This window comes from Labrus bergylta, chromosome 21, assembly GCF_963930695.1.
Source record: "Labrus bergylta chromosome 21, fLabBer1.1, whole genome shotgun sequence".
NCBI lineage: Eukaryota > Metazoa > Chordata > Actinopteri > Labriformes > Labridae > Labrus > Labrus bergylta.
Window position 1 is genome coordinate 951,013 of NC_089215.1, and position 18,329 is coordinate 969,341.

General features: G+C 42.4%; 2 protein-coding genes across 3 annotated transcripts in view; both read right to left on the reverse strand.

Annotated features, from left to right (window-relative positions):
• Positions 1 to 3,046, reverse strand: part of LOC110003761 (ankyrin repeat domain-containing protein 1) — a 7,681-nt gene extending 4,635 nt beyond the window's left edge. For both annotated transcript variants that reach the window (XR_010664892.1, XM_065949299.1), the window contains exons 1-2: positions 2,516 to 3,046; positions 791 to 818 (exon numbers count right to left, since the gene is read on the reverse strand). Coding sequence is in view for 1 of the 2 variants with exons in the window: in XM_065949299.1 (XP_065805371.1) it covers positions 791 to 818; positions 2,516 to 2,529 (42 nt within the window). In the remaining variant the exon portion in view is untranslated. The remainder of the gene's footprint in view (positions 1 to 790; positions 819 to 2,515) is intronic.
• A 138-nt stretch (positions 3,047 to 3,184) lies between these two features.
• On the reverse strand, positions 3,185 to 17,694 carry LOC110003763 (alpha-N-acetylgalactosaminide alpha-2,6-sialyltransferase 2). Its single transcript, XM_020659320.3, has 10 exons — positions 17,450 to 17,694; positions 9,784 to 10,212; positions 9,268 to 9,586; positions 8,962 to 9,127; positions 8,156 to 8,330; positions 7,353 to 7,491; positions 7,169 to 7,272; positions 5,112 to 5,195; positions 4,930 to 5,029; positions 3,185 to 4,432 (listed from the first exon to the last, which is right to left on the reverse strand). Exons 2-10 carry the CDS (start codon positions 10,029 to 10,031, stop codon positions 4,262 to 4,264), a joined length of 1,506 nt encoding a protein of 501 aa, XP_020514976.2. The 5' UTR covers positions 10,032 to 10,212; positions 17,450 to 17,694; the 3' UTR covers positions 3,185 to 4,261.
• Between the last annotated feature and the right edge of the window lie 635 nt (positions 17,695 to 18,329).

The window sequence follows — 18,329 nt, forward strand, 5'->3', positions numbered from 1 at the left end:
ATCAAACAGTTAAAGAAAAAACACATTTATTTATGAACATGATGAAAAAAGATCTTTAAACATTAAAACATTTTAGATTATTGAACCTCATGATCGTTCAACGTGCGAGCCGGGTCGGGTTCTTATCACATTTAAGAGTTACAGAGATCTCAGATTGTTAATGAAGTTGTTGTTTCTGGGACTTTTAATCATAAAACTTTATTTAAAGTCCTCCAGCTGACACTCTGCTGAGTGACCTTTGACCTCTGCCTTGTAAAACATTACTAGCAGCTTAAAGAGGAACAGACGCCTCGGTTACGAGTTTGTGTTGGTGTGTGTGTTGGTGTGTGTGTGAGAGTGAGAGGGAGAGAGGGATTCGTACATGACCTTCTCTGGTGACATTTTATTGGTCAATCCCTATAATGGGAGGGGTCAGCGCTCAGAGGGTTATGTGATCTGATGCAGAAGAAGCGGCAGAGTCCGTTATACAACGCTGTCACGAGAATATCTGTCTTTATATCAATGCTATGTGTCGCTATGGCAACCGGCGCACCAAAGTAAAAGGTGTGATGTGCACACACACACACACACACACACACACACACACACACAATCCATCAGTCACAGCACACATGCACACAAACCTAGACATCTACACACACACAGTTAAAGGTGTATGTAAATACTTCATCAGTCTTTATTTTCTGTTGAATTTAAAATGTTTCAAAATAAAACCTTAAACAGAAAAAGGCAGAATTTTTAACATTTTCAAATTAAGAAAAATAAAATAAAAAAACCTTATTTTTCTCACCATCTCGTCGTCGTCACAGCTGAGCGACCTGAAGATGCAAAAAAAAAAAAAAAACATTTAGTGTTTCTGTATGAAATCCTGAAGAGGCTGCGAGAGTCTGAATGTGACATCAAAAAAGTCGGAGTTTCACCGCTCAGTGATCCGTTCAGAGTCATAGCTTTAGATCGAGTAAGATAAAATACATTTAAAATATATTCTATTTGAATTTGGACCTGAACTCCTATAATTCCATTATTTCACATTTAAAAATAGAAATTGCTAGGCTTTTATTTTGAATATTTGTACTGCCCTAAGCTGAGAGTACTGCACTTGCTGTGTGCTTTTATTTTGAAATAAAGTAAGGCCTTTCTGGTAGAGTGAAGGTTAGGACATGAAGTTCAGCACAGAAACAGGAAGTGGTTAGGGATCCCAAACTGAGGTCAAACAGGAACGATAACAAAGGTCAATGTGTGATGTCATAAGGTCAATGTGTGATGTCATAAGGTGGATATTTCTTTGGACTGGTCAGCTGAGCTGTCTGAGAGTTTGTTAAAGTGAAATGAGACATTCAATGATGCAGCAGTGTTCTTCTTTTACATCAGTGAGACTACAGGGAGACACTGAGGACCACTATCTACGGAGAGCCTGAAGGGACAAAATAGCATGAGATTACTGTGAGGGGGGTTCAGGGTCCTCACGGCTCGGGGGATAAATGATTGCTCAGTCTGACAGACATCGCTGTGTGCTGAATCTCCTTCCTGTACTCTCTGTACTCTATGGACTGTGAGTCAATCCGTTACACAAACACATCGGGGGGGGGGGGGGGGGGGGGGGCTGATCGCTCAGGGTGCTTACAGAGAGGAGGCTGACAGACTGGTGTCAACAAGACAAGCTGCCACATGACACCAAAAACAAGGTGCAGGATGACCACCCACCCCTAAACAGAGACACAGTGGAGAGAGTTTCCAGTTTGAGGTTTCTGTGCAAATATCTGACAATCACACATGGACCATCAAAACCAGCGGCTCAACATCCTGAAAAAACTCAGGAAGGTCAACCTGTCGCAGCAACTTCCTTTCTGCTCCATTCAGAGCATACTGACACACAGGAGCCAGGTTTGGTAAAACATGGAGAAAAAAAACTGAAGACCACAAAACATGGAATGATCCGGGTCCAGACACTCAGGAGGGTTCAAAAAAATATAAAAAGGCCATTCATTCGTCCGGCTAGAAATATTTAAAATTCACCAACACATCTCGGCTTGAGTCTTCTTCAGGGTGGAGCGACACACTGAGACAAAGATCGTTTAATTCGATTAAAGGACGTTTTTTTCTAAGAGACATGTGTGGGAGATTTATATTTTAAATCTCAAAGGGCAAAAAAATAAAAAAGTTTTGGTTTCATGACACAAAAATGTCTCCAGTTTCAGCTCGAAATTGAATTTAAAAAATGTTCAGGTGAAACAAACTTTAAAGGTTTAAAAGAAGAAATTCATCAAGTTATTTTTGGTAATAATATATATTTAAATTCTTTCACATCAGAAATCAGCAGACACAGTCGTCCCGTCTCCGAGTGTTGCCCTGCGTTCACGCTGTCAGCTCGTTAATCGGTTCATAATGACTCAACATGAGGCGTGTTCAGGCTGATATTATTACAGATAATTATTCTCACAGAGACACAAACAAACCCAGAAGAGAATCCAGCAGGAATAACCAATAACCAATAATCAGTAATCAACAAGCTCACCTCTGCAGCTCCATGTCAGCGCTCACACCACTGGCAGCAGCAGAAGAAGATTAAAGATGAGCTTCCTGTTTGGACATCAGGAGCTTCATCTGCCTCCTAATATAGACACACACACACTCACACACACACACATATACACGTGTCTCTGTCGACCGTTGACCTTGCAGGTTGAACTTGCAGGAGTCGGCTGCTGACCCCGTCTGACCTCCCAGTAACCAGAGAAGAAGAAGAAGAAGAAGAAGAGCTTCAGTTTTATTGGTGGCAGAAATAAGATCACAAACCTGATGCAGCGGGTGAATGTTTTTCAAGAAATGTTCCAGCGAGATTATTTTGAAAAGTAAAAACACGGACGATGAAGAGGTCGTTAAATCGGGATGGCGCTTTGAGAAAACTTTAAATTTGATCTACCTGACGTCGAGGAGGTGAAAGATACTTTTCAGAGGAGTTACCAGAGACTGTAAATATTAACAGATGAAGCCTGAGTGTCGTCCCCCGTCTGTTCCTGCAGGGGGCGCTGGAGTCCCATTGATGGCTGCCTCCATGCTGGAAATGCTGTCTCAGTCTAACTTTGAGTCAACCTAACGACAGGCTGAGAGCTGGAGCTGAGGCGCACTTCCTGTTCCTCTGTAGAGTCAAACCAACACAGAATCACTCACACACACACTGAGATACATACCACAGATTTTTATTCAAAAAGGTGAAAATCAGATTCAGAAATTGCACTTTAAAGGTCTCCCGTTTCCCCTCTTGCACTTTGAAATAAAACAACTTCAGATGACCGGATCCCTTCATCTGATTCGATATTAAACAAACAAAAAAAAACAACCTTTTAGTAACATACACACACATCCCTGATTTGTAGCTTGTTTTTGGTTTTGTTTCTCGTTGAGGGTTCGATCCCCAGCTCCTGCAGCCACATGTCCGATGTGACCTTGTGTAAGACACTTAACCCCAAGTTGCTCCCACTGCTTCACCATCAGTGTGTGAATGTGTAGGTGTGACCTCCGGTGTAAAAGCGCTTTGAGAAGTCAGAAGACTAGAACATAACTAAACAAGTCCATTTACAAAACACAATTTACAAAACACTAGATTGCATCAAAGAGAACCACCTTGGAGTCACATCTTTGAGTCAGTAGTTCAAGCTAAAAGTAAAAAGCATCGACACCCTGTAGAATCTGCTTCCATCATTTCAGCTCCTCGAGCTTCAAGTCGTTCTGCAACAGACTCCTTGATGAGGGTGCAGAATACCCAAAAGCCCCTTTTCCCAGTTTCTGTCCGAGCGTTTGGGACAGAAAGCATAAAGAGTTTCTGAGAACGCAGGATTACTGTCCAGTACTTTCCTTCATGATGAAATGCCATCCAACCTGAGAGTACAACTCACAATGCTGAGTCAGCGCTTTACGGTTTGTTTTGAAACCTCGAGGACGCTTGGTAGGATGCATCAACCATATGGAGACACTGAGCAGAGGCGTGCATGTACAAAGAAAAGATCACCAGAGTCTAAGACAGGGAAAACTTAAAATTTAAGGAAAAGAACGACTTGTTTCTAAAGTAAAAACACTCTCAGTTTTTTTCTTAGGAACAACACGTGGTGTGACAGTAAAGGGACTCGTCACTCAGAGTTTACAACTTTAATATCCTTACCATCACCAGTAAAAACCACAGGTGCATTGTGTGACCTGGTCTTTGTAAAATGTAAACTTTTTTTCTACTCTCTACAGACGTCATCTCCGGTCGGCGTGCGTCTCACTCGCGCATGTAGAGTCTCATGAGCCCCGCCTGATGCAGCTGCTGCCAGAGGACCAGCTCCATCTTCAGGTCGTGGTTGGTGGTGAAGCCTACCGGGCGGAGGCCTTTGTCGTAGTAGTACCTGGAGAACTTCTCGTAGCCTGGAGTCATAAAGCCGTACGCACTCACCTTCAGTCACACAGGAGACACCAAAGACAGAGATGGGAAAAATTAAATAATTAATTAATTAATTAATAAATACATAACTTAATACATTTATAAATAATAAATTAATAAATGAATGAATAAATACATAAATAAATAAATAAATACATAAATAAATAAATAAATAAATAAATAAATAAATAAATACATACATACATACATACATACATACATACATACATACATACATACATACATACATAAATAAAAGTTGATCAATTAGAACAATGACTTCCAACAGGGAGAATAGCGTCTCTCATGTCCACAGAGCGCCCCGTTCGCCTGTTTTTAGCACTATGTAACTGACTTCATCAATGTCATGATGATGTCATCGACGCTCTGTTCAGGTTTACGCTTCTACTCTTTCTGTCTTAGGCTTTCCTTGAATGCACGAGACGTACACAGTAAGAAGGTAAATAAGTAACCAGCTGACAGAAATTAGAAGAAATATAGAACTCCACCTCGTCACAGGTGTGCAGTGCAGCCAGCAGCATCACAGCTCCAGTCGACGGACGGTAATTTCTCGCATTTCTAGCGGTCAGATATTTAGAATGGAGGAATCTGAAATGACAAATCACACAACATATCAGAAATAAACTGCATGCCCCCTCCCCCTCCCCCGCTCTGCAGATCATTCCCTCACCTGTTCCGGAGGTAACGCATGAAATCAGGATGAAGCATCTTCAACTTCTTAGCTGACACGTCCTTTCCAAACATTTTGGTTGGACTGTGAAGAAAAATATCAAGTAGTGTAAAAAAAAAAAAAAGAAAACACAAAACTGTCGAGTTGAGAGAAAGAATTGTTGGATAAGAAGTCGTTGTAACGTGCTGCAACAAAGTTTTGGGTGTGAATGTAAATGTTTGTGGTGCATGCTGAGGTTAGACTCTCACATGACTCTTTTACACAATATAAACCCAATCCTGCTTAAGCATGGTACAGGACAAGTTTGCCTAGTGTGAGTGCACCCTAAATAAATCAGTTTTATTCAGACTGTAAGTGGACTCTACACTGCAGCTGTGTTTAATCCGTTAGCCCCCAGCAGTAATGATTTCCTTAGCTTTTTCAACAACAAAATTCTGGACATCAGAGACAAAATTGGTAACCTCCTGCCCTTACCTGGTGCAGATACGTCTGATACGGCAGAGACAGTTCCAGGACCAGATATTAGTCTAGACTGTTTTTCTCCAATCGACCTTTCAGAGCTATATTCAATTATTTCTGCGTCGAAACCATCAACCTGTCTTTTAGACTCAGTCAGGATTTAGAGTCCACCATAGCACTGAGACTGCACTAGTTAAAGTTACAAACGATCTACTTCTAGCTTCAGACAGGGGACTTCTGTCTGTGCTCATCTTGTTAGATCTTAGTGCTGCTTTTGACACCACTGACCATCGGATCCTGTTGTACAGACTGAAGCATTTGCTTGGAATTACAGGGACTGCTTTAAGTTGGTTTGAATCCTACTTATCAGACCGATCTCAGTTTGTACATGTTAATGATGAGTCCTCTATGCACACTAAAGTTTGCCATGGAGTGCCACAAGGTTCAGTGCTTGGACCAATTCTCTTTACATTATATATGCTTCCTCTGGGAAATATTATGAGGAAACACTCCATACAGTTTCATTGTTATGCAGATGATACTCAGCTTTATGTATCAATGAAGCCTGATGGCACCAGTCAGTTATGTCAGCTAGAAACGTGCCTTAAGGACGTTAGAACCTGAATGACCAGAAATCTTTTGTTTCTTAACTCAGACAAGACTGAAGTTATTGTGCTCGGCCCTAAGAACCTCAGAGAGACTTTTTCTAGTGATTTGACTGTCCTTAGTGACATCAGCCTGGCATCTAGCACCACTGTTAGGAATCTAGGAGTTCTATTTGATCAAGATATGTCTTTTAGCTCTCACATCAGGCAAATTTCAAGAACAGTCTATTTTCACCTTCATAATATATCCAAGATCAGGAATATCCTGTCGCAATATGATGCAGAAAAACTAGTTCATGCATTTGTTACCTCCAGGTTGGATTATTGTAATTCTCTTTTGTCAGGGTGCTCTGGTAAGTCTCTAAAGACTCTTCAACTAGTCCAGAACGCTGCAGCTCGTGTACTGACTTGAACTAGGAAGTTCAAGTCAGGTGTAGACCAGCTCCTAGTTATGCTGCTATAGGCTTAGACTACCGGGGGAACTGGCACCTTGAGCTCCTCTCTCTCTCTCTCTCTCTCTCTCTCTCTCTCTCTCTCTCTCTCTCTCTCTCTCTCTCTGTGCATATACAGTACATCATATTACTGCATGTATGTATCTGTAAATCTCAGTCACTAACCACCTACTTTCCTGGGAGCTCTTGAGCTCTCTTAGGCTCCTCGAGATCGTTGGTTGACGGCCTGCCAGAACAACCCCCTCCCCCCCAGATTGTTGATGGACGGCTTGCCTGAAATTGATTGATTGATTGAATCATCAGCTGGGTGGTTGTTTACTTCCTCATGCCAAGACCGTAAACCAGCTTAGTCAGGACTGAGAGTCAGACTACATATCGGGTTCTAAAGAAGTATGCAGTAATCAGTTTCTAACACAGCTTCTGTTTCTAACAGTTTCTAACACAGCCCTACTTCCTGGGAGTCTGTCCAGAGCGTGTGAAAATTCAGTTTGAACATGAGGAAGATGTAGAGAAGAAGAAATATAAAAGAACATTGTGTTACTCTTTTCCCCGGTCTCTCCCTCTCTCCACTCGGGTGTGTGTCACCGCGGCCTTCACCATCAGGTAATCACGTTCATGAGATGGCAGCATCACATATCGTGTTTCCTGCGGGGAGCAGAGGGGCGTCATGTAGATGATTCGAGGTCATTACTCGAGCATTTTATGCAGGAAGAAATGTAACTCACCTTAGACAAAGGGGGTCCTTTAAAGCCAAGACCTTTGTACCTTTTATACGAGTTACTCAGTGTGGTGGTGGTGAATGTGTAGTGGGTGGTCCGAGACCCCACGTCCTGCTCAAAGCCCTTAATGATTGCCCCGTTTGTCCTAAAAAAACAAGAATCCAAAAACATGGATGACAACATAAATGATCTCAAAGCCCTAAAACAATTGAAAATCTTTCACGGCATAAAGGTCATCTTGTAAGAAAATAAAAACTCTGGTCACGTGGTCAGACACAGCTCATTTACATATTTAAAGGTACAGACACAGAAACAGCCTGTTCTGAGCAGGGCTGAAATAGAGGGGTTTATAGACATGATCAAATACAGGATCAGAGTGGATTTAGAACAAGAAACTTCACACACATGTTTTGAGGAGCTCTGAGACTTATTTACACTGGTTGAAGACCAGATGTGACCTTTAAAGAAACACCAAGAGAATTTACAGACGGGCTAATGCTTGGCGTTGAAGGCTCCACTCTGGGCAGCATGCCACAGCTTTCCAGAGAGCGCAGAGCTAAACCCCAACCCAAGGGTGACGCAAAGTTTTGAGGCAGAAGGGAGGTGACCGGGGTGGTGGAGGCAAAGCTTTGCTAGCAGCAGCAGCGGTGTGAGCAGTATTAGTGTAGCAGAGATCAGTGAGACGGAAGATGTGTTTAAATCGACCGCCTTGACCTGCAATTGGTGTGGGTGTGGGCAGCTGGGGCGCAGGACTTCCTAGTCCTGCATGAACAAATGCAGAGCTAAGCTAGTCCAGAGTCGGTTTGTACCTGAAGACATAGTGGTGACTGTCGATCTCCTCCCCTTTCTTTGAGTTATTCAGGATCCCCCCGTTCCCCACCACAGCACAGCGGACACACTCGGAGTTCTTACTGTGGTCCTTCCAGTCGTCAAACATCTGCAAGTTAGCGGAAGAGTTGAGGAGGGAAAGAGTTTCCACCAGCACTGTAGAAACAGAAAAAAACACAGATAGAATGTCGGTTAGAGTATTTGAACACAGTCCTGAACGTTTTTTTTACACATTTTTTGTGGGCCATGTTTGTGCATCCGCCCACAGATTTGGTTATTTTTGACGAAAAAAACCTGCTCAATGTGAAGGGGCATGCTCATAGTGAAGTAATAAATGTAATATTGGAGCGAAAGGCTTTATATGCGATTTTTCAGACTTAAATGTAGAAATCAAATATATCCTCTGAAAATAACTCTGTGAGTCATGACTGTCTACAATGGGTGTAACACCCGAGTCCCACTGTCTGTGACGTTTTCAGAGTCCTATCTTCACTTTGTTTACATCGCCGGGACGGCCGGCTGACTCCTCCCCTCGTGTATAAAAGTTGTTTAATTGAGGGACTAGAGAAAAGAAGAATAACATACTGTACTCACTGCTTAACTGTGTTTCTAGATCACGCTCATTTCAGGTAAATTTACATGCAGTGTGAAGATACCAGCATAATAAAGATCGCTAGCATTAGCATGCTAACACAACAATGCAGTGCGAGTTGTTTTGGTTTCTTGCTGGTGCTCAAGGGCGACATCTGCTGGATCATAAAATCACATACAAAGCCTTTAAACTTACTTGTGTAATTGATCCCGCTCCAGCCGTGGACTGGTGTGTACTTCTTTAGCCGTTGATACTGCTCAGGAGTCGCATGTTTAGCCAGCATCAGGATCGGGATGTTGTTCAGATACCGCTCCCCAAATTCAGATTTCTTGACCCGACTTTGGAGACCGTCTGAGCAGAGCTGGAGGGAGCAGATAACACAGCAGGGTTGTAATGAAACCATAAAGCTGCATCCTTAGCTCCACCTGGCCGGTTCCACATTTTCAATTTTCTACCTGCAGACTCTCACAGGAGGAGATTTCAGCATTTTTCTACACTCACTGTCTGTAGCTGGTTGTCTTCACTCAGGTAACTGTCTCCAATGAAGGCTGGCTCTTTTTTTGACCTGGTTACCTTTGCGGGTCTCTGAGGCTTCACTATGGGAGCTTTGGTGCTGAACATAGTTCTGGTTGTTTTGTCTGAGCCTTCAACCGGCCCGGAACTGGCCTTTGAGACATTCAGGACTCTGTTGTTCTCTGCTGCTTTGTGTTCAGTGGTTGGTGTTGTCTGACACTTCAGAGTCGGAGTCTGGGTGGTCCGTGCGTGTTTATCATTGCGCTCACTCTCTCTGCCAAAAGGCTCCGCAGTGACTTGTGAGTTGCTGTGGAAGACGGAACAAGATTTTAAGATGATCCCTGAGAGTTCTGCCTGAGATCTTGGAAAACAATCATTTTGTAAACGGAGCGTAATTCCCCCGCTGAACACTGGGTGGAGTCTTGGTTTGTGATGTTCAGATGTAAAGAATTAAACTACCCCTACATTCTGCTCAGACCGGGTCCACTTGGGTCGTTCACTCACCTCCCTGGATGAAGACTTGGACGTCCGTCAGAGGCTCCATGGACGGGGGCAGACGGCTCGCTCTCTGGACTCTCTGTGTTTTGATCATGTTTGCTCGCATATCTTTTTTCTCCCAGAGTGAAGACTTGAAGGTGTTCCCGGGAGTGTATGGACCAGGATGTAAGCTTCTCCAGGTGTACACACAGGTAGAGAAGCATCAAGGAGCTGGCGGTGAACAGGCCAATCAGCAGCTTCCTCCACGTCCCCATGCCTTTGTCAAAGAGTGTTTGACGCCCCTGTTGGCAGGCGGTGCGTGTGCTGGTCTTGTCTGAAGGCTTATGAGGAGGCAGAGGGATCGAGGTCTGCGAGGATGTAAGTCCTGCTCAGGTCTCTCTCTCTGGTTTAACACTCAAGAGAAGGCAGAGGGATCGTTTGGGTGTGGCTGCTTCTCTGCAGATAGAAAGAGAGAGTTGGCAAGTGAGCAAATATTCAAGGAGAGGCGGGGTCGAAGAGGAAACTTTATATTTCACCATCAACATAGTTTCATATGATCCTTTTTTTAATGAAGCCGTTTCCTCATGCTTCAGAACACAAAGCAGGAGGACAAGGATGTAGAGACCTTCACCTTTGGAATAGTAGACCATGATCCCCTGAGGTAGGCATCCTCTCTACTTTTTAGAGCATGCTTTACATTTTGATACGCTGTCCCTCAAATGCAAATTGGTCCCTCTGCAAGCAGCATTTTCAACCCTCCTCCCCCCCTCCGATCCTCCTCCGCTGTGTCTGACTTAATCAATGTCATGCTGTTGTCATTAAAGCCTCCTCTTTTTGGTGTTTTGGCACTTCGTCTCCTTGTAAGCATTGGGGAAGGGCAGGAATGTGTGCTGTTCCTACGTAATGCTTTCCCAGAATTATGTGGAAGGGGCGGGAGAGATCCCTGACCGGAGTCCAGAGCAAGACCACCAAATGTACCACATAAATATTAGATGTTGCAACTTAAGACTTTTAATTGTTTTTTAGGGAATTGATGTGCACATTTTTATGTCGTCAGATTTATTTATTTAAACTAAGAGGAGGACCAAAGTGCAGACCAACAAAATTAATTTACGAAAACAAAAAACAGGCGATAAACAAACGCTTACTTTCTGAAGGACCATGAAATAAATGTCCAAACTGTCCAAGGTGAAAAGAGGGGAGTCACCACCAGGAAAACTAGTTAACAAAGTGACACCGGTGTGATGGTACTCTGACACCAAATCGTCTTTGATTAAACAGACGTGTAAGTGTGAGGAACAGGACATACTGGTGAGGGAAACAAAGTGAACCACTAGAGGCCCAAACTACAAAAATACACACAAGAAACACAAGATTACAAAAAAAGAAAAGATAGAACACATGAACCTGAATCTGAACCAAGCAGAAATCTCCGGTCTTTAAAAAATGAAGCTAATGCGGAAGTGCAAAATCCTGCAGTTCCTTGAATGTCCACTAGAGGCTGACTGCAGGAAGTCACATACACATGACACATATTACAGCATAAATAAACATGTTTACAGCCTGGGAAATAAAACGGAATTGTCTTGTCCAATGACACATCGACGTGTGGCTGCAGGAGCAACTGAGAAACAACAGACTCCACCCACTGAGTGTCACAGTGGTCGAAAGCCGACTTCATCTCTCCACAAGTGAAGGTGTACATCCTGTATTTATCTATAATTCCCTTCTTTACTGTCTCTCCTCTAGTAGTTGATTACTGTAAATATGTTTGTCTTTTATTGCTGAGTACCTTTGCCCTCTGTTGTGAGCTGTTGTATCACATTTCCTGGATAAAAATTGTATTGATCCCTCATTGGGGGAAATTTTGTTGTTACAACAGCTCAAAAAACAGAAGAAAAATATAATATTAATAGATAATAGTAGGCATCTATTTCTAGTGTATTTTTTCTTTCTTTATCTTATGTTAACCCCTGTGCAGAGTTCCAGTGAATGAAAGCAGAGTTTAGTTTGTGTAGGTGGAGATCTGCTGTAAAATAAAGGCAGAGGGTTCAGTCTTTTCAGAAAAAATACAACAGGCTCACCGTTCTCCTGCCTTTAAACCCCGACCTGAAGCTCCACCGAGACCCCATAATAATCAACTTTCAGGAGTATACGACTAAGGAGACGGTTCTAAGTGAAGCTTGGAAAAAAGGGAAAATCCAGCTGGGTAGCAGAACTCTATATTTTGATCATGATCAAGATCGTAAAAAAGCGCAAAGAGTATATTGGAATAAAGAAAGTCCTGAAGGAAAAAAGGATCCGCTTTCAAACACCGTACACGAGCATGCGGATTCACTGGAACACTGGACCCCGAACGTAGGCAAGGAGGTGCTGCGGGATTTAAAGAAGCGAGGATTTCCCGTGGAGGAGCCGATGAGCGCGGAGGGAGGCGGAGGGCGCGGAGGGCGCGGAGGGGAGCGGCTCCGTGAGCTGTTGGGGTGGCAGCGAGCAGCGGGCCACCGGGAGAGAGAGTCGGCTGCTGCCCAGAGAGCGAGGGAACGACTACAGGAGTTTCAGAGGGGATCCGCTGAGCAAGTATGAGCGAGGACTTTATCATCATGATCCGATCCGGTAGAGTAAAAAAACAAACAAAAACAAAAAAACCCTGAGTTGGCCATTCTTTGTTTACTAAATGCCTGGGAGAGGCGATTTTGTTTTGTTCAGGATGTGTTGGACTGTAAGGATGGTTGAGTTAATTTCATTTGACTCTCTTCTGGCCACCTTTAAGACTGGGCCCTCTCTTAGTGAGAGGTTTTTCCCCCGACCTGCCAACGGGGTCACAGGTGAGGAGGAGCATGAGTCTCCCCCTCTTTTGGAGGTCTGTTCTTGTTGTATGTGTTCAATAGTTCATAACTTTGTTCTTTTTCTGTTACGAGGGGCTACCAAACCAGTTAAGACTTGGCATGTGCACAGTAGGATCTCATAACCTGAAATGTGTCTCTTTAAATGTGAATGGCCTCAGAAACCCGGTTAAGAGGAGTAGGGTGTTAGCAAAAATGAAAAAGGATAAGATGCAAGTCATATTTTTACAAGAGACCCACATTTCAAAACAGGAGAATGATAAATTAAAAAAGTTTGGGTACTCTAACACTTTCTTTAGTTCTTGCAAAAATAGTGGTAAAAGAGGAGTGGTTACACTCATCTCAAACTCTCTTAACTTTGACCTCATCAAAGAAAAGGGAGACAAAGAAGGCAGATATATCATTATAAAAGGAAGAATAGACAACACTCTGGTCACACTTGTTAATGTATACGTTCCACCTGAGAGCGACAGGAAATTCCTTAAAAACATGTTTGACACAGTAATCTCAGAAAGTGAAGGCATTTTAGTCTGGAGACTGGAATACAGTTCTTAATTACTCTATGGATACAACAAGCAAAACTAGACAGACATCCCTTAAGTCAAAAGACCTTAATATGTTAGCAGGGACGTACGATGTCTGGAGGAGCCTTCATGCACAAGAAAAAGACTTTACTCATTACTCAGCTACTCACCACGTGTACTCCAGAATAGACTACTTCTTAATGAACAACATAGATAGATACAGGGTAAAGGAATGCTCAATAGGAACAGCAGACATATCAGATCATAATGCAATCTACCTTACTATTAATATGAATAACAGATCGAAACATACACTCTGGAGACTAAATGTTGGAATTCTGAACAATGATACGGTTTTAAAAGCGGTTAAGAGAGAAATCAGTGACTGTATAAAAGATAACAACAATGGTCAAGTGGATCCAACTATACTATGGGATACCATTAAAGCGATAATGAGAGGGAAATTAATTTCAAGAACTGCATACTTAACCAAAATGAAGAAGGCAAAATACGATGAGTTACAAGAGACACTGAGAGGACTAGAGAAACAGCAACAGGAAAATGGAGATAGAGGACTGACTAACCAAATAAAGGAAACTAAAAAACAAATAGGGGACTTCTTGAATGATGAGCTTGAAAAGAAACTGAGATTTGCAAGACAAACCTTCTATGAATCAGGTTGGAAAGCAACAAAAATATTACCGAGACGACTCAGGTCACAACAAATGCAACACTCAATACACAAGATTAGAGACCCGGTAACCAATAAAATAACCTATGAACCGCAAGAAGTTCAAGAAATCTTTAAAGACTATTACAAAACCCTGTACTCACAGTCTGAGGTTGAAGAGGAAGAACAAATAAAACAGTTCCTATTATCGTTAGATCTACCCTCAATAGGAAAAACACAAAATGATAATTGAACTGCACCCATAACAAGAAAAGAATTGGACATAGCGATCAGAAAACTGAAAACAAATAAATGCCCTGGGAGTGACGGCTTTCCGAATGAGTGGTACAGGATATTTAAGGAAGATCTCGCGTCTGTAATGCTAGACTCTTTCAACTGGACACTCAATAAAGCAATGACACCACCTTCATGGAAAGAAGCTGTGATATCTGTCATCCCTAAAGAAGGTAAGAATAGAGAATGTTGCGGATCCTACCGTCCAATCTCTATTCTGAACGTAGATTATAAATTGTTTACATCAATAATCTCAGCTAGAATGGAACACTTTTTGCCTGATTTAATAGACGAGGACCAGACCGGATTTATAAAAGGACGACAAACACAGGATAACATCAGGAGAACCCTTCATATTATTGATCAAGTAAACAGACAAAAATTGACAGCAGCCCTGATAAGTCTTGATGCAGAAAAAGCATTTGATAGGGTTAGTTGGCCTTTTTTGTACAGAGTGCAAGAAAGACTGGGCTTTAATAACCAATTCATTAAGTGTATACATTTTTTATATAAAGACCCAACCGCCAGAATCAAAATCAACGGCCATCTGACGAGCAGTTTTAAACTGAGCCTTTAGCTCAAGCCATCAGACAAAACAAAGAATTTAAAGGTGTCAACATAGCAAGGGAGGAATATAGAATTGGATTATTTGCAGATGACATTATAACTTACCTCCAGGATCCAAATACAACTCTCCCCCTACTTATGACAGTTTTAGATGACTACGGTAAGATATCTGGTTATAAACTAAACATCACAAAAACACAGGTACTCTCTCTGAACTACAAACCAAACCAGCTAATCAGTCAGAAATATTATCTAAAATGGGAAGCAAAATCAATGAAGTATTTGGGTGTGCTACTCACTCAAAACCTGAATAATATATATGAAGCAAATTACAGCATTATTAACAATAAGATACAGAAAGATATGACAAAATGGTCAACGGTCATGGTATTGGACTTTAGTTCAAGAATTGAGGAAGTGAAAATGAATGTGTTGCCGAGGTTGCTGTATCTCTTCCTCTCACTACCAGTCAGAGTCCCAGAATCTCAGTTTACAACTTGGGATAAACAAATATCTCGGCTAATCTGGGCAGGTAAAAGACCAAGGGTAAAATTCAAGACTCTTCAAATCGACAAGGAGAACGGAGGTCTAGCTCTCCCGAATCTTAAGGAATACTTTTATGCTGCCCAAATGAGATTCATTGTGTGTTGGTGCTCTTCAGAGTACCAAGCTAGATGGAAACATATTGAGCTGAACGTGATGCAGTTTCAACCCCAGGCCAGACTAGGTGGAAAAGAAAGTATAGACAAAAAAGTGGAGAACTTTATTTTAGAGGGATCACTGAAAACATGGTATGAAGTTGTTAAGAAGTATAAATTGGAAGGGGATAGTAAACTTCTGATATGGCCTTCTCAGAGCCCTAGATTTAAACCTGGAGTGATGGATAATACATTTGCTAAGTGGAGTGAAAAGGGAATAACAGCTATATGTACACTCATAGAGAGAAAAAGGTTTAAAACTTTTGAGAAACTTAAACAAGAATTTAAGCTAGAGAATGGGGACCTATTTAGGTATTTACAGCTCAGACATTTCTATGATACAGAAATAAACAAAGAAATCTCAGCTGAAGGTAGCGAGGTGGTTCAAACTCTGATTGGTGCTTACAAAAACACTCCATCAAAGATTGTTTCTAAACTTTATAGAAGTTTGCAGAAACAGAGTGGAAACAATACATGGTATGTTAAGACTAAATGGGAACTAGAACTAAATACAAACTTGTCAAAGAATGACTGGCATTTTATTTGTGAAACACAACAGTCGTCCACAAGCTCTACAAGGTGGAGGGAATTTGGGTGGAAAAATGTTATACGCTTTTTTGTCACACCCCAAATAAAAAATAAGCAACTCGGTACTTCACAGCAATGTTGGAGACAGTGTGGGCAGATGAATTCCAATAACTCACATATTTTCTGGTTATGTGTAAAATTGCAAACATTCTGGTGTAGGGTTATTCAGTCTTTTGAAGATATTCTATGTTATAAGATTCCCAGAGATCCCCGGATTGTGTATCTGGGCCTGATTCCTAATGACTTGATCCATAAGAAGGATATCTACCTTTTTAAAATCCTGATTCTTGCTTGTAAAAAGGCCATCACAAGGAACTGGTTGAAAAGTGATCCTCCAAGTCCAGCACAGTGGTTGGCCATCATGGAAGAAATTTTCTCTATGGAAAAACTGACTCATTACCTGCGAACTCGATCACGGACCCATGATCAACGAACAACCAACCACATTTATGTATCATCTAACATTAAAAAATATACAATATACAACATATAACTCACCGCTGTGTAAATCATAAACTCGTCCCGTCTTGGGCAAACCAAACAATTCTGCTTCTGCAGCATGCGATGAGGTGAGGGGAAGTGACCTTGTGAACCGGATATTTATGATAGGTGGGAGGAGTTCTGATAGGTTGAGGATTTTACCGGAGTTCAAGTGAGATTATGGAATGTTCTAGAAAAATAAAATAGGGAAATAAATAAAATAAAAAATAAAATGAAAACCAAATATTCATAAGTTATGGAGGTTCACTGAGGTCACTCCCCTCTCAAAAGAAAAAAAAATAGCTGCTAAATGTATACCTTTTTTAAGTAAAAGAATCATTGTGCTTTAAAAAAAGAAAAAAAATAGAGAGCTAATATTTAAGTAACCTGTTTAATTAACCTGAGTTACAAATAGGCCTTCTGTTATATCTCATCTCCCAACTGAGATCAGATCAGAGAGTGCAGAGCTGTGGATAACTCAAGGTCAACCAAACACCTCTGAACTAGCTCTCAACTCCTCTGGCATTGCTCTTCAGACACACTTTCTTACAAGCACCGTCCCATTGAGCACCCAGCAGTCACTCTCCGAACCATATACCAAGTGCTTGCCAGTCAGTACGACCCCGGGGGGTTTACAGTGCCATGTACCACAAGAGCAAAGGTTGTGGTGCAGCGACTGTGGGATAAAAATAGGAGCTGGGATGACACATCTCTCCCTGAAGATCTCCTTCAAGCCTGGCAGCAGTGGGAGAGTGAGCTCCCTGCTCTACAGAACATCACTATACTGAGGTGTTACAGCAGTAAGAGGATTGACACTGAAAGCAGTCGGAGAGCAATTCACATATTTTGCGATGCCTCAGAGCTAGCCTATGGCTCTGTAGCATATCTCCGGACAGAGAGTGCTGATGGTGAAGTGGAGACATTTTTTCTCACAGCTAGATCTTGTGTAGCTCCGAAGAGACAACAGTCTATCCCCTGTCTCGAGTTGTGTGCAGCACAACTGGCTAAAGTGTTGGAAGAAGAACTCACCGTTCCTATCCACCAGGTCGCACTGTGGTCCGATTCAACGACCCTTCTTGCATGGCTGCACTCTTGACACTTGCAGGTTCAAAGTGTTTGTAGGAACGCGAGTTGCAGAGATGCAAGAACTCACTGCCAAGGACTCATGACGATGTGTAGACTCTGCAAATAACCCAGCAGACGATATAACCAGAGGCAAGCCCCTGAAGGAGCTAACAGCAGACAGCCGTTAGTTCAAAGGTCCTCCCTTATCAGGCAGCAGCCGACTTATCACCTGAGCTCCAGAGTTTGACCAGGCCTCACAGCTTATCCGTGTTGGGGGCCGGCTGCGCCACACCCCTGCTATCAATGCAGAAACCATCCATCTAATCATTCTAGATCCCAAGCACAAAGTGACACAGCTCCTTATACAGCACTATGATGACCAGCTTCCTCATCCAGGAAGTGAGCGAGTGTTTGCCGAGCGAAGAAGGAAATATTGGGTACTTAGAGGAAGGGAGGCTGTTCGACATCACCAGCATCATTGCATTGAATGCAAGAAGTGGCGTTGGAAATCCCACATCCCTCGGATGGCAGATCTCCCCCAGCCAGACTACGCCTTCCTAGACCTACCTTTTATTCAACAGGTGTTGATTGTTTTGGTCCCTAGGGCATCCTCAATTCCAAGCCATTAGGCTACACCTCCTCTGATGTGGCAGACCTCAATCCTGTTACCCCCTGCTGATGGGACGGCCAGACGCATCACTGCCACAGGTGGTATACCCAGAGTCAGAGCTCCTCAGTCAGCGACGGTGGCGTCACAGTCAACTCCTGGCTGACCACTTTTTTTTTTTTTTTTTTAAAGATATCTTTATTATTTTTAAATTGAAAGACAACAAGCAAGAAACAC